The sequence below is a fragment of the Oncorhynchus keta genome, chromosome 34, assembly GCF_023373465.1.
Source record: "Oncorhynchus keta strain PuntledgeMale-10-30-2019 chromosome 34, Oket_V2, whole genome shotgun sequence".
NCBI lineage: Eukaryota > Metazoa > Chordata > Actinopteri > Salmoniformes > Salmonidae > Oncorhynchus > Oncorhynchus keta.
Genome location: NC_068454.1, coordinates 69,382,491 through 69,409,338, shown reverse-complemented (window position 1 = coordinate 69,409,338; position 26,848 = coordinate 69,382,491). Strand labels below are relative to the sequence as shown.

Below are 26,848 nucleotides of genomic sequence, written 5' to 3'. Positions count from 1 at the left end.
CCTCATCATCATCATCGCTGTGTCAGCAAGAAAATGAAACCAACTCCAGAGGTAAGCCTCCTAACCCCTCCATCACTACTGGTGTTTATAAACCAGCAGCAGCCCATAAATCAGAGCTTTACTTAGTACTGATATTGTTATACAGGTACTGTATTGCCATATTGATTGCTATATTGACATTCTATTCTGATTGTAATCTGCATAGAGGCCTGACCCTGCAGATCCTGAGAATATGGCACAACCCGTTAAAAGAGAATTGAGCTTTTTTTTTAAACTAAATGGAATGTTATAGAAGGTTCCAGATACTTTTTGATCATATCAGATTTCACTTGTTTTTGAGAAACTTACCCCAACCAGCGATTCACTTACACATCCTCATTGTGCAGTATTGGGCTCTGAAAAACATCAACAATTGCTCCAAAAACACCCAAATGATTCCTTTTAGAATCGGGAAAGTTATCAGTATAGTGATGCAAGTCTTTCGATGTTGTACACATGAAATTGTGTCATTATGAACATTGTTACTTTTATTTCTTATTCTTATTCAGCTTTTTTACACTGCATTGTTGGTTAAGGGCTTGTCAGTAAGCATTTCACTGTGAGGTGAAACACCGGTGACTAATCAAATGAACATTTGATATCTGCAAACCAGGATGAGGAACTGAACCGCTGGTTGGGGTAACTTTATCAAAAACAAGTGAAATCACTAAAAGAATAGTGTCTGGACCGCATACCATTTATATAAAAAGAGGTTTGGTTGTAAAGGGCTAACTTGTCCTTAAGGATGCGTTCAGTGGATGTTGAATAGTTTTATTTTGTGATAAGAATTTGGGGCCAACTCTGTATAGGGATTCTACGAAAACACAGCTTTTCAATTGGAGAGCCAGTAATGTGCAGGTAGGCTTCCTTCTTGAATTGGATCAATAATTGGAATCCTAGTCAGAGGACACACTCTGAAAGTGACTGACATTGACTAGCAACGTTCATAGCAACAAGACAGCAAAGTCAACTATTTTTGCAGCTTGCCGTATTTGCTTTTATACCACTTCAGTTTCCCTGTGTGTGGTATGTTGGTTAAGCAACCAATACTTGACTATTTCTTGCTCAATGTGTGTTTATCACTGAGCAAGCCATTGTGTATAGAAAACATTAGGAACATCTTCCTAATATTTAGTTGGACCCCACTTTTGCCCTACGAACCGTCTCAATCCGTTGGGGCATGGTGCCGAAAAGCGTTCCACAGGGATGCTGACCCATGTTGACTCCAATGTTTCCCACAGTTGTGTCAAGTTGTCTGGGTATCCTTCGGATGGTGGACCATTCTTGATAAACATGGGAAACTGTTAAGCATGAAAAACCCAGCAGCGGTGCAGTTCTTGACACAAACCGGTGCGCCTCACACCTACTACCATACCCCGTTCAAAGGCACATACATTGTTTGTCTTGCCCATTCATCCTCTGAATGGCACACACACACAATCCATGTATCAATTGTCTCAAAGCTTGAAAATCCAGTTTTTAACCTGTCTCCTCTCCTTCATCTACACTGATTGAAGTGGATATAACAAGTGAAATGAATGAAATGAAATGAATGGTCTGTCTTTGTCATGGAAAGAGCAGGTGTTCTTAATATATTGTATATTGCTGCTCCTTCACATGATCTTTTTTACAGACATTTGTTTTCTTCAGTTTGGACAATGAAATGGAAATGGAATTCCAACCACAAGTAATGATTTTCGTTGACTTGTAGCTTCACACATGTATCTGCGTGTCCAATGTTCACATATCCTTCCAGTATACAGAGTGTACACAATGTTCACGTGGTCCTTCTGTAGCTCAGTTGGTAGAGCATGGCGCTTGTAACGCCAGGGTAGTGGGTTCGATCCCCGGGACCACCCATACGTAGAATGTATGCACACATGACTGTAAGTCGCTTTGGATAAAAGCGTCTGCTAAATGGCATATATTATTATTATTATTATTATTACATAATCAGTACTTCAAGTGATTAGACTGGCATTTAACAGCTTGGATGTCTCGTGTGGTTGGTTAGCTCATTGTGTAGCTCGGGTGAAAGGTTGAAGAATGTTTCTCTGCCTTTACAGGAAATATACAGATTTCTTCCAACCTTTGTGTTTTGTGACAGAAAGAAAGACCCTCACCGTCAACTCAGCAGAGGATAGAATCAGTGTAGAAGACTTTGGCCACTATTCAATAATTAACAGATACATGCAGAAATGTCATTTGATGTTGATGGAAAACCACAACTTTCCTGAAATGATATTGTAACCAATCTACATGAACCCACAGTCTGGCGTCTTTATCTACCACTGATGGAATTACATTCAGGCCTCGTCTGACATACACAAATACACCTCAACCCACACGCAAACACAATCATAGTCACTGTATTGTACAGCCAATTGATTCATCTTGAATGGGAGGTTGAGGCCCTGTTGGGAGGTGTTATCTAGTTATCTTCCCCACGTTGATTCTCTCAGGTCACAGATTAGTGGGTCTGCAGGTTTGTGGAGCAAATCATTTGGAGCAGATGAGATGGAATTTCTCAAGTTGTTGTGTGTGTGTGTGTGTGTGCGTGTGTGCGTGCGTGCGTGTGTGCGTCTGTGTGTGTGTGTGTGCGTGCGTGCGCGTGTGTGTGTGTGTGTGTGTGTGTACTGAGCCCTATAGAAGAGGAAGAGGACAGGCTTAGCAGAACCGCCTGGGTTCTTGCCAAAGCAGACGCAGCTATAAGCCTGGTATAGTCTGCCAGTTCTTGTACCAGAAACAGGATCCAAATAAACAAACAGAGTTTAAACAGAATTAAGCGTTCCGAGTACCAACAACAAATTCAGTTTGGCTGCCATTGTTGTTGGTTGTTGTGGCCTTCTTCCATTCTCCTTGATGCTGTTGAAAGTACCGGTACTACACTATACTACACGCTAATAATAATAACTTCATTTGTATAGCTCTTTTCAGTACTCCCACATATACTCTAGCTGGAGTAGACAATAGTATGTTATACAGAAACATAATGAAAGACAGAGATACAAAGACAGAGAGAGTCAGACAGAAGGGCACAGCATTACATAGTCATAGAGAGAGGAAACATTGACAGGTACGAACTATGAACACACAGTGAGGGTTAGAGAGGATATAAACTGAGCAAAAAAAGAATGTCAATTTTTCAGGACCCTGTCTTTCAAATATAATTCGTAAAAATCCAAATAACTTCACAGATCTTCATTGTAAAGGGTTTAAACACTGTTTCACATGCTTGTTCAATCAACCATAAACAATCAATGAACATGCACCTGTAAAACGGTCGTTAAGACACTAACAGCTTACAGACGGTAGGCAATTAAGGTCACAGTTATGAAAACTTAAGACACTAAAGAGGACTCAGAAAAAGAGCAAAAAACAGATCCCTGCTAATCTGCGTGAATGTGCCGCACAAACCTAGGCGGGCCTAACAGGCTTAAATAGACAAAAATCAAGAAACACAAAAAGGAACAGGTGCAACTAATAAGACCAAACGAACAGGAAAGGAAAAAGGGATCGGTGGCGGCTAGTAGACCGGCGACGACGACCGCCGAGCACCGCCCGAACAGGCAGGGGAGCCACCTTCAGTGGAATTCGTGACACAAACACTGAGGAGTATAGAGGATATAGACACAGAGAGTTACAGAGGAATAAAGGCATAGAGGAGAGTAGCGAGCACTATAGACAGAGACAAGTTGATATGGACAGGTATGAACAAACACTGAGGAGTATAGAGGATATAGACACAGAGAGTTACAGAGGAATAAAGGCAGAGAGGAGAGTAGCGAGCACTATAGAGAGAGACAGGCTTATATGGACTAGAGGTCGATCGGCATGGCCGATTAATTAGGGCCGATTTCAAGTTTTCATAACAATCGGTAATCAGCATTTTTGGACGCCGGTTATGGCCAATTACATTGCACTCCACAGGGAGTCTGAGTGGCAGGCTGACCACCTGTTACGCGAGTGCAGCAAGGAGCCAAAGTAAGTTGCTAGCTAGCATTAAACTTATCAATCTTAACATAATCACTTGTTAACTACACATGGTTGATGATATTACTAGTTTATCTAGCTTGTCCTGCCTTGCATATAATCAATGCGGTGACTGTTAATTTATCATCGAATCACAGCCTACTTCGCCAAACGGGTGATGATTTAACAAGCTCATTTGCGAAAAAGCACTCTCATTGCATCAATGTGTACCTAACCATAAACATCAATGCCTTTCTAAAAATCAACACACAAGTACATTTTTTAAAAACCTGCATATTTAGTTAACATTGCCTGCTAACATGAATTTCTTTTAACTAGGGAAATTGTGTCACTACTCTTGCGTTCTGTGCAAGCAGAGTCAGGGTATATGCAGCAGTTTGGGCCGCCTAGCTCATTGCAAACTGTGTGAGGACCATTTCTTCCTAACAAAGACCCTAATTAATTTTTCAGAATTTTACTTAATTACGACATAACATTGAAGGTTGTGCAATGTAACAGCAATATTTAGACTTGGGGTTGCTGCCCGTTCATTAAAATACGGAACGGTTCCGTATTTCACTGAAAGAATAAATGTTTTGTTTTCGAAATTATAGTTTCTGGATTTGACCCTATTAATGACCTAAGGCTCGTTTTTCTGTGTGTTTATCATATTATAATTAAGTCTATGATTGGATATTTATTAAAGCAGTCTCACTGTGCGGTGGTATGCAGCAGCAGGCTCGTAACCATTCATTCAAACAGCACTTTCCAGAGAGAAATAGTCCTATAATTCCTGTAATAACTACAACCTAAAACTTCTTAACTGGGAATGTTGAAGACTCATAGTAAAAGGAACCACCAGACTACAAAGGGAAGCACAGCCGCGAGCTGATGACTGTGTGATCACGCTGTCCGTAGCCGACGTGATAAGAACTTTAAACACGTCAACATACACAAGACTGCAGGGCCAGATGGATTACCAGGACGTGTGCTCCGGGTATGTGCTGACCAACTGGCAGGTGTCTTCACTGACATTTTCAACATGTCTCTGATTGAGTCTATAATACCAACATGTTTAAAGCAGACCACCATAGTCCCTGTGCCCAAGAACACAAAGGCAACCTGCCTAAATGACTACAGACCCGTAGCACTCACGTCCGTAGCCATGAAGTGACTACAGCTCAGTGTTCAACACCATAGTACCCGCAAAGCTCATCAGTAAGCTAAGGATCCTGGGACTAAACACCTCCCTCTGCAACTGGATCCTGGACTTCGCTGATCCTCAACACTGGAGCTCCCCAGGGGTGCGTGCTCAGTCCCCTCCTGTACTCCCTGTTCACCCACGACTGCGTGGCCAGGCACGACTCCAACACCATCATTAAGTTTCTAGACGACACAACAGTGGTAGGCCTGATCACCGACAACGAAGAGACAGACTTTAGGGAGGAGGTCAGAGACCTGGCAGTGTGGTGCCAGAATAACAACCTATCCCTCAACGTAACCAAGACTAAAGAGATGATTGTGGACTACGGGAAAAGGAGGACCGAGCACGTCCCCATTCTCATCGGCGGGGCTTTAGTGCAGCAGGTTGTGAGCTTCAAGTTCCTTGGTGTCCACATCAACAACAAACTAGAATGGTCCAAACACACCAAGACAGTCGTGAAGAGGGCACGACAAAGCCTATTCCCCCTCAGGAAACTAAAAAGATTTGGCATTTGTCCTGAGATCCTCACAAGGTTCTACAGCTGTAACATCGAGAACATCCTGAATGGTTGCATCACTGTCTGTTACGGCAATTGCTCGGCCTCTGACCGCAAGGCACTACAGAGGGTAATGCGTACGGCCCAGTACATCACTGGAGCTAAGCTGACTGCCATCCAGGACCTCTACACCAGGTGGTGTCAGAGGAAGGACCTAAAAATGGTCAAAGACCCCAGTCGCCCCAGTTATAGACTGTTCTCTCTACTACCGCATGGCAAGCAGTACCGGAGTGCCAAGTCTAGGACAAAATGGCTTCTCAATGGTTTTTACCCCCAGGCCATAAGACTCCTGTACAGGTAATCAGATGGCTACCCGGACTATTTGAATCTTTTTACGCTGCTGCTACTCTCTGTTTATCATATATGCATAGTCACTTTAACTATACATTCATGTACATACTACCTCAATTGGGCCGACCAACCAGTGCTCCCGCACATTGGCTAACCGGGCTATGTGCATTGTGTCTCGCCACCCACCACCCCCTCTTTTACACTACAGCTACTCTCTGATCATCATATATGCATAGTCACTTTAACCATATCTACATGTACATACTACTTCAATCAGCCTGACTAACCGGTGTCTGTATGTAGCCTCGCTACTATATATAGCCTCGCTACTGTATATAGCCTCGCTACTGTATATTGCCTCGCTACTGCTATATAGCCTGTCTTTTTACTGTTCTTTTATTTCTTTACTTACCTATTGTTCACCTAATACCCTTTTTGCACTATTGGTTAGAGCCTGTAAGTAAGCATTTCACTGTAAGGTCTACAGCTGTTGTATTCGGCGCACGTGACAAAAAAACTTTGATTTGATTTGAGCTTTCAAATAAAATGTTTTTTTTTTGGTCCTCCAATAATCGGTATCGGCGTTGAAGAATCCTAATCGGTCGACCTCTAATATGGACTGGTATGAACAAACACTGAGAAGGATAGAGGATATAGTCACTGAAAGAGATACAGAGGCAGATGGGCAGAGAGGAGAATAGCGAGCACTATAGATCAGTTTAATGAGAGTGACGATGACAGAAATCACTGTGGAGCCGCTTCTGCTCTCGAATCAATAGCCTGGCTCTTTATGGTGCACTAAATAACGCCATAACTGCACCCTGACACTTATTTCTGCAAATGATATTGCCGGCACCGCCTTCACATCCTGTTTACAGACTCATTTGGGAAGTGACATTTTTCAATGTGCATGTTAGCACCATGTGCATGGTGATTACACAAGGTATTTGTGTGTATGGGGAGGAATGGTCGCTGAAATCAGGGGTGCTAAAAGAGGCTTCAAGGGGTTTCGTCTAATCAAGCAGTGACCATGGACACTAGAAATGTGCCTGTCCAGTCTGTATCCTAACAGTTTAACTGACGGTTGGTTATATTATTATCTTATCTCAGTTCACTGGTCACGATGGCAACACCCATCCGTAGCACGCGCTCCAGCAGGTGTATCTCACTGATCATCCCTAAAGCCAACACCTCATTCGGCCGCCTTTCGTTCCAGTACTCTGCTGCCTGTGACTGGAACGAATTGCAAAAATCGCTGAAGTTGGAGACTTTTATCTCCCTCACCAACTTCAAACATCAGCTATCTGAGCAGCTAACTGATCGCTGCAGCTGTACATAATCTATTGGTAAATAGCCCACCCATTTTCACCTACCTCATCCCCACAGTTTTTATTTATTTACTTTTCTGCTCTTTTGCACACCAATATCTTTACCTGTACATGATCATCTGATCATTTATCACTCCAGTGTTAATCTGCAATATTGTAATTATTCGCCTACCTCCTCGTGCCTTTTGCACACATTGTATATAGACTCCCCTTTTTTTTCTACTGTGTTATTGACTTGTTAATTGTTTACTCCATGTGTAACTCTGTGTTGTCTGTTCACACTGCTATGCTTTATCTTGGCCAGGTCGCAGTTGCAAATGAGAACTTGTTCTCAACTAGCCTACCTGGTTAAATAAAGGTGAAATAAAAAAATAAAAAATGATGCATCTCGATATTAGTACAGTAAATGGGATTCTATTCACACGGGGCCCTATTTACGTAATGGATTTCACCTATTTACAGTGCCTTGCCAAAGTATTGGTGTTCTACCAATTTTGTTGCATTACAAGCGGTAATTTAAATTGATTTTTATTTGGATTTCATGTCATTGACATACACGAAATAGTCCAAATTGGTGACGTGAAATGAAAAAAACAACTTGTTTCAAACAATTCTAAAATATAAAAAACGGAAAAGTGGTGAGACACCCCCTTTGCTATGAAGCCCCTAAATAAGATCTGGTGCAACCAATTACCTTCAAAAGTCACATAATTAGTTAAATAAAGTCCACCTGTGTGCAATCTAAGTGTCACATGATCAGTCACATGATCTCAGTAAATACAGTCGAGCAAAAAAGTACTTAGCCATCAATTGTGCAAGTTCTCCCACTTAAAAAGACGAGAGAGGCCTGTCATTTTCATCATAGGTACACTTCAACTATGACAGACAAAATGAGAAAAAATTTCAGAAAATCACATTGTAGGATTTTTTATGAATTTATTTGCAAAGTATTTAGTCAGCCACCAAACATCTAAATGTCTTGGAATGGCCTAGTCAAAGCCCAGACCTCAATCCAATTGAGAATCTGTGGTATGACTTAAAGATTGCTGTATACAAGCGGAACCCATCCAACTTGAAGGAGCTGGAGCAGTATTGCCTTGAAGAATGGACAAAAATCCCAGTGGCTAGTGGTAGGCATGTTGTGTAAATCAAATGATACAAACCCCCCAAAAAATCAATTTTATTTCCAGGTTGTAAGGCAAAAAAATGCCAAGGGAGGGTGAATACTTTCGCAAGACACTGTATCTAATATTATACAGACCACATAGTGGTGCAGGTCCCCGCAATACATTTTGCATGTGAAGGGCCACTAATCAGTGTGGTGTGCATAAAATTTGTAGTCAACATTGTCTGATAATGACGCATTAGCACATGTGCTCTAAAAATTGACAATTCTATTCCTTTCTAGTAACGGTTGCTATTGTTGCTAAAAAAAAAGTATTTCATCATCATATTACACCACTGTACAAATACGACACTATATTGGAATGGTTGATTTGATGGGACTCTCCTCTTAACTGGCTTCAAACAGGGAATATTGTGAATGGACACTCATGGGAGACTCTCTACTGCAGTGCATTGATCAGTAGTCAGGTAGCGTTGTACGAACACACACACACACACACACACATATGCACACACACACACACCGGAAGAACAAGTAAAGCGGGGGGCCAGGGACACAGTGCTGTCTGATCATAGAGAATCTCCAGTTTACACAAACACAATCAGAGAGATTACAAGCACATCCTGGAGCTCCCTCAAAACACATAGCACATCTTCACACATACAGTGCCTTCAAAAAGTATTTACTTCACATTTTGTTGTGTAACAGCCTGAATTCAAAATGGATTCAATAGATGTTTTTTAATCAAAAACATCTATACACTATAACCCATAATGACAAAGTGAAAACCTGTTTAGATATTTTTACAGTTATTTTTACAGTTATTGAAAATATCTAATTTATTAAGTATTCACACCCCTTAGTCAATATGTTAGAATCACCTTTGGCAGCGATTATAGATGTAAGTCTTTTGGGGTAAGTCTCTAAGAGCTTTGCCCATTGTTCTTTGAAAAAATGTTTCAAGTTTGGTCAAATTGGATGTTGATCATTGCTAGAAAACCAAGTCTTCACATAGATTTCAAAGCAGATTTATTTCAAAACTGTAACTCGGCCAGTCAGGAGCATTCACTGTCTTCTTGGTGAGCAACCCCAGTGTAGATTTGGCCTTGTGTTTAGGTTATTCTCCTGCTGAGAGGTGAATTCATGTCTGGTGGAAATCAGACTAAACCAGGTTTTCCTCTAGGATTTTGCATGCGCTTAGCTCCATTCTGGAAAAAACAGTCCTTAACAATTACAAGCATACCCATAACATAATGCAGACTATGCTCAAAATGATGGAGAGTGGTACCCAGTAATATTGGATTTGCCCAAAGCAAAACACTTTGTATTCAGGATAAAAAGTCTTAATGTGCTTTGACACATTTTTTGCAATATTACGTTATCGCCTTGTTGCAAATAGCATGCATGTTTTGGAATATTTATTCTGTAGAGACTTCCTTTTTTAAAATTATGGTGGAGTAAGTACAATGTTGTTGATCCATCCTCAGTTTTCTCCTATCACAGCCGTTAAACTCTGTAACTGTTTTTAAAGTCACCATTGGCCTCATGGTGAAATCCCTTAGCGTTTTCTTTCCTCTCAGGCAACTGAGTTAGGAAGGATGGCTGTATCTTTGTAGTGACTGTGTGTATTGACACACTGTCCAAAGTCTAATGAATAAATTCACAATGCTCAAAAGGATACTCAGTGTCTGTTTTTTGTTTCTTTTATCAATCTACCAATAGGTGCACTTTATTGCGAGACATTGGAAACCTCCCTGGTCTTTGTGGTTGAACCTGTTTGAAATGCACTGCTTGACTGAGGGACCTTACAGATATTTATGTGTTGGGTACAGAGATGAGAAAATCAATCAAAAATCATGTTAAACACTTTTATTGCACACAGAGTGAATCCATGCAACTTATTATGTAACTTGTTAAGCACTTGAACTTATTTAGGCTTGCCATAACAAAGGGGTTGAATACTTATTGACTTAAGACGTTTACATTTTTCATTTTCATTAATTTGTACACATTTCAAAAAACATAATTCCCCTTTGACATTATGCGGTATTGTGTGAAGGCCAGTGACACAAAACACACATTTAATTGGTTTTAAATGCAGGCTGTAACACAAAAAAATGTGGAAAAAGTACATTAGAGTATCTAGTTTGAGAAAGAGATACCTCACAAGTCCTCAACTGGCAGCTTCATTAAAAAGTACCCGCAAAACACCAATCTCAAAGTCAACAGTGAAGAGGCGATTCCAGGATGCTGGCCTTCTCGTTACGAACGCCTCTAGGAAGAGGGAACACAACACTATGCTACAACTCAACTCCCCATGGAGTGAAAGAAGTATGGGGACTGTAGGTGCGAGTAAGGATGACAAAAGGCAGAGAATTTTCCATTTACTAGGAATTTATTCCATCACACGGTAATTTTGTGGAAAAGGGGCTGGACGGAACCAAAGCAAAGAAATGAAATGTCAAAGCCCCCCCTCCTACCTTACCTGCCTACAAACTACTTACCTAACTAGCATCACCTGGTGCACTAACCAAAATACAGGGGGTGGTTCACCCAGGTCTTACCTAGTGTGCCTAGACAGTGTATATACTACGGGTATATGTATGCCCGTGGGCCTCTTGCCTAAGCACTCCCTAGGTGTCTTCCCCTTCCCCCCTGGGAACAACAACAGAATAACAAAAATAATTTCAATAATCAAACCACTGCGTCCTATTGACACACAGGACACACTAATCATCGCTCTCCTAACAACAACCAACACAGGATATCACCGTCATCTCTCTTCTGAGCATCAGAACACTGGCTTATATTGCTTCAGAAAGAGTCTGTAATTGAAGACAGCTGCGTCCTCTGACGAGAGGGCGGGGTCAGCTCCAATTTGCCATGTAGTCAACCAATCAGCTGCTTGGGGGATTCCAGGAAGCCATCCTGAAACACACACATACAAAACCACAACACAGAAACTGGGGAACGTAACAAGAGTTGCAAAGCCATATCTCAGACTGGCCAATAAAAATAAAAGATTAAGATGAGCAGATGAACACAGACACTGGACAGAGGAACTCTGCCTAGAAGGCCAGCATGCCGGAGTCGTCGTCTCACTGTTGACGTTGAGACTGGTGTTTTGCGGGTACTATTTAATGAAGCTGCCAGTTGAGGACTTGCGAGATATCTGATTCTCAAACTAGACACTCTAATGTACTTGTCTTCTTGCTCAGTTGTGCACCGGGGCCTCCCACTCCTCTTCCTATTCTGGTTAGGGTCAGTTTGCGCTGTTCTGTGAAGGGAATAGTGCACAGCAGTGTACGAGATCTTCAGTTTCTTGGCAATTTCTTACATGGAATAGCCTTCATTTCTCAGAACAAGAATAGTCTGATGAGTTTCGTAAGAAAGTCTTTGTTTCTGGACATTTTGAGCCTGTAATCGAACCCACAAATGCTGATGCTCCAGATACTCAACTAGTCTAAAGAAGGCCAGTTTTTTTGCTTCTTTAATCAGACAACAGTTTCCAGCTGTGCTAACAATTGCAAAAGGGTTTTCTAATGATCAATTAGCCTTTTAAAATTATAAACTTGGATGAGCTAACACAACGTGCCATTGGAACACAGGAGTGATGGTTGCTGATAATGGGTCTCTGTACGCCTGTGTAGACATTCCATTAAAAATAAATATAATTTTCAACATAAACAATGTCTAGACTGTATTTCTGATCAATTTGCTTTTCTTTCATAAACAAGAACATTTCTAAGTGACCCCAAACTTTTGAAAGGTAGTGTATGTCAGAGGGATTCAGATTTTATTTTTATTTTTATGTTATGCATTAGCTAGACTACATATCCACAGTAAATATAATTTGTCACAAGCATGATCATATTTATTTATTTATTAATCCTGATCAAAAGCTTTGTATGTTGTGCCATCGGCAAAGTTCCAAATCTTTTGAAAGTGGTTGATTTAAATTACAATTTGCCAACACTGATAATAATCCCTTATCATTTCTGACATGTAATTGTCACTGATCATCTGAGACGTTTTATCTTTGGTTGTTTGGTGTACATTCAGCTATTTCGGTGAGTTTAGCTGATACATTCTCACTGTCCTCTACCGGCTCCTCATTTTTCAAGTTTTTTCACATGCACAGCCAAGCCATCTGTTCACGTCCATTTACTGTATTTGAGTGATTTCTCCCTGACAGTTTTTCCTTTTTTACTATATACAGTGGAGAGAACAAGTATTTGATACACTGCCGATTTTGCAGGTTTTCCTACTTACAAAGCATGTAGAGGTCTGTCATTTTTTATCATAGGTACATTTCAACTGTGAGAGACGGAATCTAAAACAAAAATCCAGAAAATCACATTGTATGATTTTTAAGTAATTATGTATTATGTATATGTATGAGTATTTTCTTCCTGATGAGAGCTACAATGTACACAATGACACACACATATACACACAGGTACATACACACAAACCTAGTGGTGTTTTTATCAGCCGATTCGTCCTCATACAGTTCTGTGCCTGTTTGGTTGGCATGTGGTTGTGGTCACTCCACCTGTAGGCTTAACAGATCTGAGGTCCCCTACTGGGACACAGCTCAGTGGGGTTTTCTACTGGTTTGGGATCAGTGCCCAAGCCTTCAGTAAGGAAGTAGATTCCCTCTATCAAACAGCAACACTGATCACATGTGTTTTCTATTTATCTTATAGATCTTGTACATGTGCATTTCCCTCCACATGGGCTACCCTCACCCAAAGGAGAACATAGGTTTCATGCCCAATTGCACCCCATTTCTGTTTTAGTCCACAAATTAGTCCCCCAAAAGGGTGCCATTTCAAATGTAGACACATTAGTCCCCCAAAAAGGGTGCCATTTCAAATGTAGACACATTAGTCCCCCAAAAGGGTGCCATTTCAAATGTAGACACATTAGTCCCCCAAAAGGGTGCCATTTCAAATGTAGACACATTAGTCCCCCAAAAGGGTGCCATTTCAAATGTAGACACATTAGTCCCCCAAAAGGGTGCCATTTCAAATGTAGACACATTAGTCCTTCCGAATTCTCCAACATATTTTTCCATTAATAACTTCAGATATTCATTATTTCCATTTTGCGAGAGGAGAGAGAAGACACCTTTATATCTGCCTTTGGGTATTTACTGTCCTCTCTGTCTAAACTTCCGGATGCCTTTAAACTTGTCCTCCCTTCCTTGATTCTTTCATTCTGCACCAGATGCAGTCAGGCTGAACAGCTGCATTTGTTATTGGCATAGGCAATTATAAAGTAAACTCAGGCTATTTGTGTTGGAGGGAGGCAAAATTGAAGAGGCCTACAAGGCCCGGACCCCTAGCTTTAAGTGGATCATTTGGGTAGGCTGGGAGAAGGTGACCGCTCAATTTAATAGCGCTTCATTAATGCAGGAGTATAGTACCAGCATTCATCCACATCTGATCCTCAGGTAACACTTGATTTAAACTATGAGTAGACTGTCAGTAAGATGTTTCCAACATGTCTATTGACTTGCAGCTACTTGCCACTACAATGATTCTTCACATTGACTGGTATAGTAGTGTGGATATTGGAACAAAGCCAGTGTCTCTCTGTATCAGGAATCAAGGTAAGACCCAAGTGCAGACTGTTGAAGTAACAATGTTTAATCTAACCACAGGGGCAGACAAACGACAGGCAGGCAGGGGACGATAATCCAGAAGTGGAGCAAGGACAGGGTCAGGACAGGCAGACTCAGGGATGGGCAGAGTGGTCAGGCGGGCAGGTACAGGGTCAGGACAGACTCAGGGATGGGCAGAGTGGTCAGGTGGACAGGGTCAGGACATGCAGGCTCAGGGATGGGCAGAGTGGTCAGGCGGGCATGTACAGGGTCAGGACAGACTCAGGGATGGGCAGAGTGGTCAGGTGGGCAGGTACAGGGTCAGGACAGACTCAGGGATGGGCAGAGTGGTCAGGCAGGCAGGTACAGGGTCAGGACAGACTCAGGGATGGGCAGAGTGGTCAGCCGGGCAGGTACAGGGTCAGGACAGGCTCAGGGACAAGCAGAGTAGTCAGACGGGCAGGTACAGGGTCAGGACAGGCTCAGGGACGGGCAGAGTGGTTAGGCGGGCAGGTACAGGGTCAGGACAGGCTCAGGGATGGGCAGAGTGGTCAGGCGGGCAGGTACAGGGTCAGGACAGGCTCAGGGACGAGCAGAGTAGTCAGTCGGGCAGGTACAGGGTCAGGACAGGCTCAGGGACGGGCAGAGTGGTCAGGCGGGCAGGTACAGGGTCAGGACAGGCTCAGGGATGGGCAGAGTGGTCAGGCGGGCAGGTACAGGGTCAGTACAGGCTCAGGGACAAGCAGAGTAGTCAGGCGGGCAGGTACAGGGTCAGGACAGACTCAGGGATGGGCAGAGTGGTCAGGCGGGCAGGTACAGGGTCAGGACAGGCTCAGGGACGGGCAGAGTGGTCAGGCGGGCAGGTACAGGGTCAGGACAGGCTCAGGGATGGGCAGAGTGGTCAGGCGGGCAGGTACAGGGTCAGGACAGGCTCAGGGACAAGCAGAGTAGTCAGGCGGGCAGGTACAGGGTCAGGACAGGCTCAGGGACGGGCAGAGTGTTCAGGCGGGCAGGTACAGGGTCAGGACAGGCTCAGGGATGGGCAGAGTGGTCAGGCGGGCAGGTACAGGGTCAGTACAGGCTCAGGGACAAGCAGAGTAGTCAGGCGGGCAGGTACAGGGTCAGGACAGACTCAGGGATGGGCAGAGTGGTCAGGCAGGCAGGTACAGGGTCAGGACAGGCTCAGGGACGGGCAGAGTGGTCAGGCGGGCAGGTACAGGGTCAGGACAGGCTCAGGGATGGGCAGAGTGGTCAGGCGGGCAGGTACAGGGTCAGGACAGGCTCAGGGACAAGCAGAGTAGTCAGGCGGGCAGGTACAGGGTCAGGACAGGCTCAGGGACGGGCAGAGTGTTCAGGCGGGCAGGTACAGGGTCAGGACAGGCTCAGGGATGGGCAGAGTGGTCAGGCGGGCAGGTACAGGGTCAGGACAGGCTCAGGGATGGGCAGAGTGGTCAGGCGGGCAGGTACAGGGTCAGGACAGGCTCGGGGACAAGCAGAGTAGTCAGGCGGGCAGGTACAGGGTCAGGACAGGCTCAGGGACGGGCAGAGTGTTCAGGCGGGCAGGTACAGGGTCAGGACAGGCTCAGGGATGGGCAGAGTGGTTAGGCGGGCAGGTACAGGTTCAGGACAGGCTCAGGGATGGGCAGAGTGGTCAGGCGGGCAGGTACAGGGTCAGGACAGGCTCAGGGACGAGCAGAGTAGTCAGTCGGGCAGGTACAGGGTCAGGACAGGCTCAGGGACGGGCAGAGTGGTCAGGCGGGCAGGTACAGGGTCAGGACAGGCTCAGAGATGGGCAGAGTGGTCAGGCGGGCAGGTACAGGGTCAGGACAGGCTCAGGGACAAGCAGAGTAGTCAGGCGGGCAGGTACAGGGTCAGGACAGACTCAGGGATGGGCAGAGTGGTCAGGCGGGCAGGTACAGGGTCAGGACAGGCTCAGGGACGGGCAGAGTGGTCAGGCGGGCAGGTACAGGGTCAGTACATGCTCAGGGATGGGCAGAGTGGTCAGGCGGGCAGGTACAGGGTCAGGACAGGCTCAGGGATGGGCAGAGTGGTCGGGCAGGCAGGTACAGGGTCAGGACAGGCTCAGGGACGGGCAGAGTGGTCGGGCGGGCAGGTACAGGGTCAGGACAGGCTCAGGGACGGGCAGAGTGGTTGGGCGGGCAGGTACAGGGTCAGGACAGGCAGGCTCAGGGACGGGCAAGAGAGGTCAGGGACGGGCAGAGTGGTCAGGCGGGCAGGTACAGGGTCAGGACAGGCTCAGGGATGGGCAGAGTGGTCAGGCGGGCAGGTACAGGGTCAGGACAGGCTCAGGGATGGGCAGAGTGGTCGGGCGGGCAGGTACAGGGTCAGGACAGGCTCAGGGACGGGCAGAGTGGTCAAGCGGGCAGGTAAAGGGTCAGGACAGGCTCAGGCAGGCTCAGGGATGGGCAGAGTGGTCAGGCGGGCAGGTACAGAGTCAGGACAGGCTCAAGCAGGCTCAGGGATGGGCAGAGTGGTCAGGCGGGCAGGTACAGGGTCAGGCAAAGGTCAAAAACCAGGAGGAAGAGAAAAAGACAGGCTGGGAAAAGACAGGAGCTGACAGGACGAACGCTGGTAAGCTTGACAAACAAGAAGAACGGGCAACCGACAAACAGAAAACACAGGTATAAATAAACAGCGGATAATGGGGAAGATGGGCAACACCTGGAAGGGGGTGGAGACAATCACAAGGACAGGTGAAACAGATCAGGGCATGACACTCTGACTCTTAAAACATTGTGTCACCAAGACAGAACATAAAGTAAATATCCCTCAGATGCTAATTATGCCACATAGGTAAAAAGAGAGCCCTCGACACACTCTGGACTAAATGTGTCCCATAGTCTTTATACCTGACAAAAGGTAAGGGACAGCCAGATAGCTGTAAATCAGGGTCAAGTTTGTGCAAGAAATACATGGGATGTTTGGTTATGTTGCAAGGATTGTTGTAAAGTCGTCCTGTTTGGGTCAGAAGAAGCTGATTTTAGTCATGTATTTTAAGACTTAGGTGAGGCTGTGAGAACCCATACCCCCAGTCCATACCGTTCGTGTCCCAGACAGCACTAGTGAAATACTGTGATATGAAAGTACCAGACAGACTGTGACTTCCTCTAGCTAGCTGTCGTTGTTGCCTCAGGAACAGGTTAAAGGGTGGGTGACATAGCTAGCTTCACTGTTTTCACACACACTTCCTTATTCACAGGGTTCAATTCTTGGGCCGACTCTTTTCTCTGTATATATCAATGATGTTGCTCTTGCTGCGGGCGATTCCCTGATCCACCTACATGCAGACGACACCATTCTGTATACTTCTGGCCCTTCCTTGGACACTGTGCTATCTAACCTCCAAACGAGCTTCAATGCCATACAACACTCCTTCCGTGGACTCCAACTGCTCTTAAACGCTAGTAAAACCAAATGCATGCTTTTCAACCGTTCGCTGCCTGCACCCGCACGCCCGACTAGCATCACCACCCTGGATGGTTCCGACCTAGAATATGTGGACATCTATAAGTACCTAGGTGTCTGGCGAGACTGCAACCTCTCCTTCAAGACTCAAATCAAACATCTCCAATCAAAAATCAAATCTAGAGTCGGCTTTCTATTTCGCAACAAAGCCTCCTTCACTCACGTCGCAAAACTTACCCTAGTAAAACTGACTATCCTACCGATCCTCGACTTTGGCGATGTCATCTACAAAATAGCTTCCAATACTCTACTCAGCAAACTTGATGCAGTTGATCACAGTGCCATCCGTTTTGTTACTAAAGCACCTTATACCACCCACCACTGCGACCTGTATGCTCTAGTCGGCTGGCTACATGTTCGTCGCCAGATCCACTGGCTCCAGGTCATCTACAAGTCTATGCTAGGTAAAGCTCCACCTTATCTCATTTTACTGGTCACGGTGGCAACACCCACCCGTAGCACGCGCTCCAGCAGGTGTATCTCACTGATCATCCCTAAAGCCAAAACCTCATTTGGCCACCTTTCCTTCCAGTTCTCTGCTGCCTGTGACTGGAACAAATTGCAAAAATCTCTGAAGTTGGAGACTTTTATCTCCCTCACCAACTTTAAACATCTGCTATCTGAGCAGCAAACCGATCGCTGCAGCTGTACATAGTCCATCGGTATATAGCCCACCCAATTTACCTACCTCATCCCCATACTGTTTTTTATTTTATTTACTTTTCTGCTCTTTTGCACACCAGTATCTCTACCTGCACATGATCATCTGATCATTTATCACTCCTGTGTTAATCTGCTAAATTGTAATTATTCACTCCTATGGTCTATTTATTGCCTACCTCCTCATGCCTTTTGCACACAATGTATATAGATTATTTTTTTCTACTATGTTATTGACTTGTTTATTGTTTACTCCATGTGAAACTCTGTGTTGTTGTCTGTTCACACTGCTATGCTTTTTCTTGGCCAGGTCGCAGTTGCAAATGAGAACTTGTTCTCAACTAGCCTACCTGGTTAAATAAATTCAGTCAAAATGAGTCTAGTCTAGTCAGTGGAGATAAGAGAGGAGGAACTGTGCAGCTGACCAATGTGATTTGATGTATCTCTTTGCTTTCTCAAGGAAACAGTGTGTTACTGTGATATGTTTTTGCTTTCTCAAGGGAACAGTGTGTTACTGTGATATGTTTTTGCTTTCTCAAGGGAACAGTGTGTTACTGTGATATGTTTTTGCTTTCTCAAGGGAACAGTGTGTTACTGTGATATGTCTTTGCTTTCTCGAGGGAACAGTGTGTTACTGTGATATGTTTTTGCTTTCTCGAGGGAACAGTGTGTTACTGTGATATGTTTTTGCTTTCTCAAGGGAACAGTGTGTTACTGTGATATGTTTTTGCTTTCTCAAGGGAACAGTGTGTTACTGTGATATGTTTTTGCTTTCTCAAGGGAACAGTGTGTTACTGTGATATGTTTTTGCTTTCTCAAGGGAACAGTGTGTTACTGTGATATGTTTTTGCTTTCTCAAGGGAACAGTGTGTTACTGTGATATGTTTTTGCTTTCTCAAGGGAACAGTGTGTTACTGTGATATGTTTTTGCTTTCTCAAGGGAACAGTGTGTTACTGTGATATGTCTTTGCTTTCTCAAGGGAACAGTGTGTTACTGTGATATGTCTTTGCTTTCTCAAGGGAACAGTGTGTTACTGTGATATGTTTTTGCTTTCTCAAGGGAACAGTGTGTTACTGTGATATGTTTTTGCTTTCTCAAGGGAACAGTGTGTTACTGTGATATGTTTTTGCTTTCTCAAGGGAACAGTGTGTTACTGTGATATGTTTTTGCTTTCTCAAGGGAACAGTGTGTTACTGTGATATGTTTTTGCTTTCTCAAGGGAACAGTGTGTTACTGTGATATGTTTTTGCTTTCTCAAGGGAACAGTGTGTTACTGTGATATGTTTTTGCTTTCTCAAGGGAACAGTGTGTTACTGTGATATGTTTTTGCTTTCTCAAGGGAACAGTGTGTTACTGTGATATGTCTTTGCTTTCTCAAGGGAACAGTGTGTTACTGTGATATGTCTTTGCTTTCTCAAGGGAACAGTGTGTTACTGTGATATGTTTTTGCTTTCTCAAGGGAACAGTGTGTTACTGTGATATGTTTTTGCTTTCTCAAGGGAACAGTGTGTTACTGTGATATGTTTTTGCTTTCTCAAGGGAACAGTGTGTTACTGTGATATGTTTTTGCTTTCTCAAGGGAACAGTGTGTTACTGTGATATGTCTTTGCTTTCTCAAGGGAACAGTGTGTTACTGTGATATGTTTTTGCTTTCTCAAGGGAACAGTGTGTTACTGTGATATGTCTTTGCTTTCTCAAGGGAACAGTGTGTTACTGTGATATGTCTTTGCTTTCTCAAGGGAACAGTGTGTTACTGTGATATGTTTTTGCTTTCTCAAGGGAACAGTGTGTTACTGTGATATGTTTTTGCTTTCTCAAGGGAACAGTGTGTTACTGTGATATGTTTTTGCTTTCTCAAGGGAACAGTGTGTTACTGTGATATGTTTTTGCTTTCTCAAGGGAACAGTGTGTTACTGTGATATGTTTTTGCTTTCTCAAGGGAACAGTGTGTTACTGTGATATGTTTTTGCTTTCTCAAGGGAACAGTGTGTTACTGTGATATGTTTTTGTAACTTGTTGAATGTTCGTAATGCAGCTTTTATTTAGTTAACGCTGATTCACAAATTATCACTGTCATCTTGAATGTGTTCTATGGTTCTATGGTTCACAATACCAATAGTTGGTCTTTTTAGTATGCAGAATTTGCGTTGACAGAATATTGAAATATTTTCCACAATTTTAAGGCATTTCTGAGCTGTGCTGCAAGAGAAATGTGTATTTCAATACCATACAAATATTGAGAATCATAATCTGAAATATGGGAGATTCAGGGATCAAACGAGGTGTCAAAGCTTGTTTATAACTTATGTGTTCACACAGCTTTCTTGCTGAATTTCTAACACGGATGAAGCCACATTTCAAGCACTTTTTTCTTCTGATAAATATTAGAGAATTAATGCAGCAGATCCATGTTAAATTTAGCATCCAAAGCTGCTTTCCTCACTATAATGAAACACTGCAGACAGGCTCGTACTGAAAGAGGCTTATTCAAATGATTTAAAAAGCTAAGTTGACAACACAGAACAGGGATCCAGCAACAACTAGACATTGCAAAGATGAGACAAGATCTTTTTGAATATATATCTTTTATATAATATTTATAAAATAGTGACTTATAAAAGGTCTTATCACTCAGAATGGTAGAAGTACTCTGAAGTGGGGAGTTATTATGTCATTTGAATATTACCATTAATAGAGAACCTGTCACGACTTCCCCCGAAGTCGGCCCTTCTCCTTGTTCGGGTGGTGTTCGACAGTCGACGTCACCGGCTTTCTAGTCACCACCGATCCATGTTTCTGTTTCTTTTTGTTTTGTTTGATTACACACACACCTGTCCGTGATTGTTCATGTCGTTAGTGGTTATGTTTGTGTTTGTGTTAGAGTTGTGTTGTGTTGCATGTTCCTACTTGGAATTTTGCTTTATTCTCAGAGTAAACTCAGATGGATTACTCTAGGGGCGGCAGGGTAGCCCAGTGGCTAGAGTGTTGGTCTATTAACCGGAAGGTTGCAAGTTCAAACCCCCGAGCTGACAAGGTAAAATCTGCTGTTCTGCCCCTGAACAGGCAGTTAATCCACTGTTCTTTGGCTGTCATTGAAAATAAGAACTGTTCTTAACTGACTTGCCTAGTTAAATAAAGGTAAAATTTAAATAAATTAAAAATACCTGTGTCCTGAGCCTGACTCCGCTTTCACTCTGCACCCAATCGCTGACAGAACCCTTATGTTCAGACAGGTGGAAAAGTATTACTTAATGACACCCTCCGATAGGAAAGATGACACATGAACCTACAGTTTTCAAACAAAACATTGAACCAGAAAGAAATGTTTTACATGTTTGCAATTCCACACCCGGAAGGCCCAGAAATATTTTTGGTATCTCTGATTGTTCTGGCAATTCCCACGTGGAAACGTCATAGAGAGGAGGGAAGATTGATATGTTTTACATTTGTAACAAAACATGTTCGGGAGAAAATCATGATTAAAGTGGCAATTTTAGGCCCTTTTTAGAATTATACATACCTCCTGTACTCTAAAATATGGAATATGTATAGATTCTGAAATAAACATTTCACATTCATTTATTCCATGTATTCAATCTCAAAAGAACACTTGAATTTGATAAAAATATAAATTGTCATATTGCTTTAAACAATTATACTCAGGGGTGAAAGTAAGCCGGTACGGTCCGGTACTACAGCCCAGCAAAATAAATAGTAGGGGTACTATGTAATAGTCAAACGTGAGCCTATCACAGTTAGCACAATATGCCAAAAAACTATAGACTATTACACATTTTTTAACATTACTGCAGGTCAGCCATGTTATACATGAGCAAATTGACTTGAAACTGGGTGGTATATACTCCAAACTGTGTTGTTGTTCGATGAGAAAACTTACATTTTGCCAAGGCGTAGATGAGTGGCTGAGACACATGGACAAGGCGGAGATGAGTGGCTGAGACACATGGACAAGGCGTAGATGAGTGGCTGAGACACATGGACAAGGCGTAGATGAGTGGCTGAGACACATGGACAAGGCATAGATGAGTGGCTGAGACACATGGACAAGGCGTAGATGAGTGGCTGAGACACATGGACAAGGCGTAGATGAGTGGCTGAGACACATGGACAAGGCGTAGATGAGTGGCTGAGACACATGAACAAGGCGTAGATGAGTGGCTGAGACACATGGACAAGGCGTAGATGAGTGGCTGAGACACATGGACAAGGCGTAGATGAGTGGTTGAGACACATGGACAAGGCATAGATGAGTGGCTGAGACACATGGACAAGGCGTAGATGAGTGGCTGAGACACATGGACAAGGCGTAGATGAGTGGCTGAGACACATGGACAAGGCGTAGATGAGTGGCTGAGACACATGGACAAGGCGTAGATGAGTGGCTGAGACACATGGACAAGGCGTAGATGAGTGGCTGAGACACATGGACAAGGCAGAGATGAGTGGCTGAGACACATGGACAAGGCGTAGATGAGTGGCTGAGACACATGGACAAGGCATAGATGAGTGGCTAAGACACATGGACAAGGCGTAGATGAGTGGCTGAGACACATGGACAAGGCATAGATGAGTGGCTGAGACACATGGACAAGGCGTAGATGAGTGACTGAGACACATGGACAAGGCGTAGATGAGTGGCTGAGACACATGGACAAGGCATAGATGAGTGGCTGAGACACATGGACAAGGCGTAGATGAGTGGCTGAGACACATGGACAAGGCGTAGATGAGTGGCTGAGACACATGGACAAGGCGTAGATGAGTGGCTGAGACACATGAACAAGGCAGAGATGAGTGGCTGAGACACATGGACAAGGCGTAGATGAGTGGCTGAGACACATGGACAAGGCAGAGATGAGTGGCTGAGACACATGGACAAGGCAGAGATGAGTGGCTGAGACACATGGACAAGGCGTAGATGAGTGGCTGAGACACATGGACAAGGCGTAGATGAGTGGCTGAGACACATGGACAAGGCAGAGATGAGTGGCTGAGACACATGGACAAGGCGTAGATGAGTGGCTGAGACTCATGGACAAGGCGTAGATGAGTGGCTGAGACACATGGACAAGGCGTAGATGAGTGGCTGAGACACATGGACAAGGCATAGATGAGTGGCTGAGACACATGGACAAGGCGTAGATGAGTGGCTGAGACACATGGACAAGGCAGAGATGAGTGGCTGAGACACATGGACAAGGCGTAGATGAGTGACTGAGACACATGGACAAGGCAGAGATGAGTGGCTGAGACACATGGACAAGGCGTAGATGAGTGGCTGAGACACATGGACAAGGCGTAGATGAGTGGCTGAGACACATGGACAAGGCGTAGATGAGTGGCTGAGACACATGGACAAGGCAGAGATGAGTGGCTGAGACACATGGACAAGGCGTAGATGAGTGGCTGAGACACATGGACAAGGCAGAGATGAGTGGCTGAGACACATGGACAAGGCGTAGATGAGTGGCTGAGACACATGGACAAGGCAGAGATGAGTGGCTGAGACACATGGACAAGGCGTAGATGAGTGGCTGAGACACATGGACAAGGCGTAGATGAGTGGCTGAGACACATGGACAAGGCAGAGATGAGTGGCTGAGACACATGGACAAGGCGTAGATGAGTGGCTGAGACACATGGACAAGGCGTAGATGAGTGGCTGAGACACATGGACAAGGCGTAGATGAGTGGCTGAGACACATGGACAAGGCAGAGATGAGTGGCTGAGACACATGGACAAGGCAGAGATGAGTGGCTGAGACACATGGACAAGGCGTAGATGAGTGGCTGAGACACATGGACAAGGCGTAGATGAGTGGCTGAGACACATGGACAAGGCGTAGATGAGTGGCTGAGACACATGGACAAGGCGTAGATGAGTGGCTGAGACACATGGACAAGGCGTAGATGAGTGGCTGAGACACATGGACAAGGCAGAGATGAGTGGCTGAGACACATGGACAAGGAGTAGATGAGAAGCAGAGACAACAACAGTGGAGGCATCAATTCAGGCTACAAGTGTAAGACTAATGACACTCGCCCGAATGTCATTACAATTCACATAGGTGTTTTGTAACTGATGTCACTTTCAATTCATGAAAATGTGGGTGAACAGTGTGCTGTTGGGGTTTGGATGCTGGGATTGTTTTCTGAGCGGATGAATGTGCGCAGGTAGCCTACAGGAGCTTTTTTTAAGTGACTGTTTGACAATCAGATGAAAACATAATGACTGGTTGTGTTTATGCCGCATTTAAAGCGTCCATCAGGCAAAGGGAAGCTTTCCCTAAAGTATATTGAATTAAATTGCCAAAATTATATAGCCTAATTAGCTTACTCCTCTTTATACAGAAATCAATTAAATAATTCAAAATAGGCTACTACACCAGAAAGCATGATTAGCCACAGAAGATCATTCGCTTCTTAAACAAACATTTGTTTTAAATGCCATAGTCTACAGTCGGAAGGGCCCACAATTCGGGCAGCGCGAGCGGCAAATACCAAATAGATGATTGTTCAGTTGCGACTGTCAGTGAAAGCAGAGAGATCGACCCTTAGCTAGGTATATCGCAATATAAAAAATACAATCTTTAAAAAACATTTTGGAAAGCAAATGTCTATTGTAAAGAGATGACAATGAAAAGACTCCAATCTGTCTTTTAGTTATCAAAATGCTCAACTTAATAATTGAGCGAACAGTAAGTAGCCTATCTTATTGGCACCAGTGGAGATCATCGGCCATATCTCAGGTTGAGTGTGCAAATTCACTGTCTGTATCATTGGGTCAGTGCCACTTTTGTACATTTTTGGACAATCATTTCCTTCTCCAGGTTAGACGGACGTCATTTGTATTTGTGTATTCCCTTTCGTAGGCCAACTATATGGATCAGGCAATGTAGTTTTTATTGATCTGTTGGTCAGTCTCAGCAGAGTAGGCTACCCAGTCATTTTTGATCATGTTAAAAAATGTCTCCAGTCATATAAAGTGTAGTACAATAGCAGGAAATGTGTTTATTAAATGCCAATAAGAAATGTCGAGTTGAAGTGGTCAATTTACATACACTTACGGTGGAGTCATTGATGAGGGATGAAAAAGCTGCGACATTGGAGAAAGACACAAACAAGCTAAAAGGAACAGTCAATAAGAGTGAAACCAAAGTTAATGAACTTAAAAAGGAGAACAGCGTTCTGAGAGAAGCCTTACTGGACATACAGACAAGATCCATGAGAGAGAATCTGGTACTTACAGGGATCCAAGAAAAAGAAGGAGAAGTTCCTGAATCTGTAGTTAGAGAGTTCCTCGTTACAGCTCTTCAGATCCCACGGGAAGCTGCTGATACAATCCAACTTGAATGTGTACACCGCTTCGGACAGAGAGGGCAGAGGTATGAACGCCCAATCGTTGCAAAATGTGCTTTATTTAAAGATAAAATAATGGTTCAAAGCCTGGGTAAAAGACTTGCTGGCATGAAACTAGGCATGAATGATCTGTTTTCAAAGGAAATCGCAGAACAGCATAACGTTCTGTATCCAATTTTCAAGGAAAATAGATTGAAAGGTAGGTCTCGTAGTCGATAAACTGTATATTGATAGCCAGTTGTTCAGAGACACAAAAACTACCCACGACTATTCTAAAAATGACAAAGTTCTCATAGAGGAGGCAAATAATGAAACACACAACTCTAGCCCTGTTATGGATTGTAATAATACAACAACAAAATATAGCTTTTCAATCTATCTTCAAATATAACTCATTGGAACTGATTCAACATGGTGGAGATAACAACACAGTAAACAGAATGTGTGGATGGATGGTGTGGTGTGTGTTTTCTTTGGTGTTTGGGAAAGTGTGGCGTTGAGTGAGAAAGGAAATGGTTGCATATCCCAGAACCAATGTATTTCTGTGAGCAGGGGTTGTGAGAGAGCTTTCAATGTTGTGCAGATGAGGGGTATACATTTTATAATGAATTATACATCTTATTTATTTATTTATTTATTTATTGTCCTATCATGGTGGAACAGCATTTTAAAATAAATTATACATCTAATTTATTTATTGTCCTATCATGTGGAACTACATTTTTTAAATAAATTATGCTTCTAATTGATTTATTTATGGTCCTATATTGATGGAACCCTATACCCTAGACACCCACCGGAACAACCTAGATATTAAGGAGAAGTCCCTATCTGTTTTATGGGCCTGCTGTAAGCGGCCTGTGTGCAGCCAAAATGCGGTCAGAGACCTTCTAGAGCAGCACTTCCCCCTCAAGATTTTGAGCCTGCTTGGCAGGGTTGGTCCTGCAAAGCCAAAGCCCCCTGATGGGTGAGCATAATATACAAGGAAATTCTCAAAGCTGCTAATGAGAACCTTGACGACCTTGTACCCAGCCGGTGTGAATTCCGGTGAGGTGCCCCCACCCAGGCAGTGGCAGTGCTGGCAACACTAGCTGCAATAACCCATGGGGAGGGGGTCACACTCGGACATTCAGAGAGGGGGCATATTATTGTGGCCCTGGTGGCACAAAATCAAAGGTCTGACTCCACGGAGATGCT

General features: G+C 43.8%; 1 protein-coding gene across 1 annotated transcript in view; it reads left to right on the top strand.

The window, feature by feature from the left end:
• The window catches only part of LOC118371074 (t-SNARE domain-containing protein 1), a 138,155-nt gene that overhangs the window by 92,999 nt on the left and 18,308 nt on the right, over positions 1–26,848 (top strand). Inside the window, exon 11 of the mRNA XM_052494581.1 lies at positions 1–51. This exon is cut by the window's left edge and continues 59 nt beyond it. Within this exon, the coding sequence (XP_052350541.1) occupies positions 1–37 (37 nt within the window). The 3' untranslated portion in view covers positions 38–51. The remainder of the gene's footprint in view (positions 52–26,848) is intronic.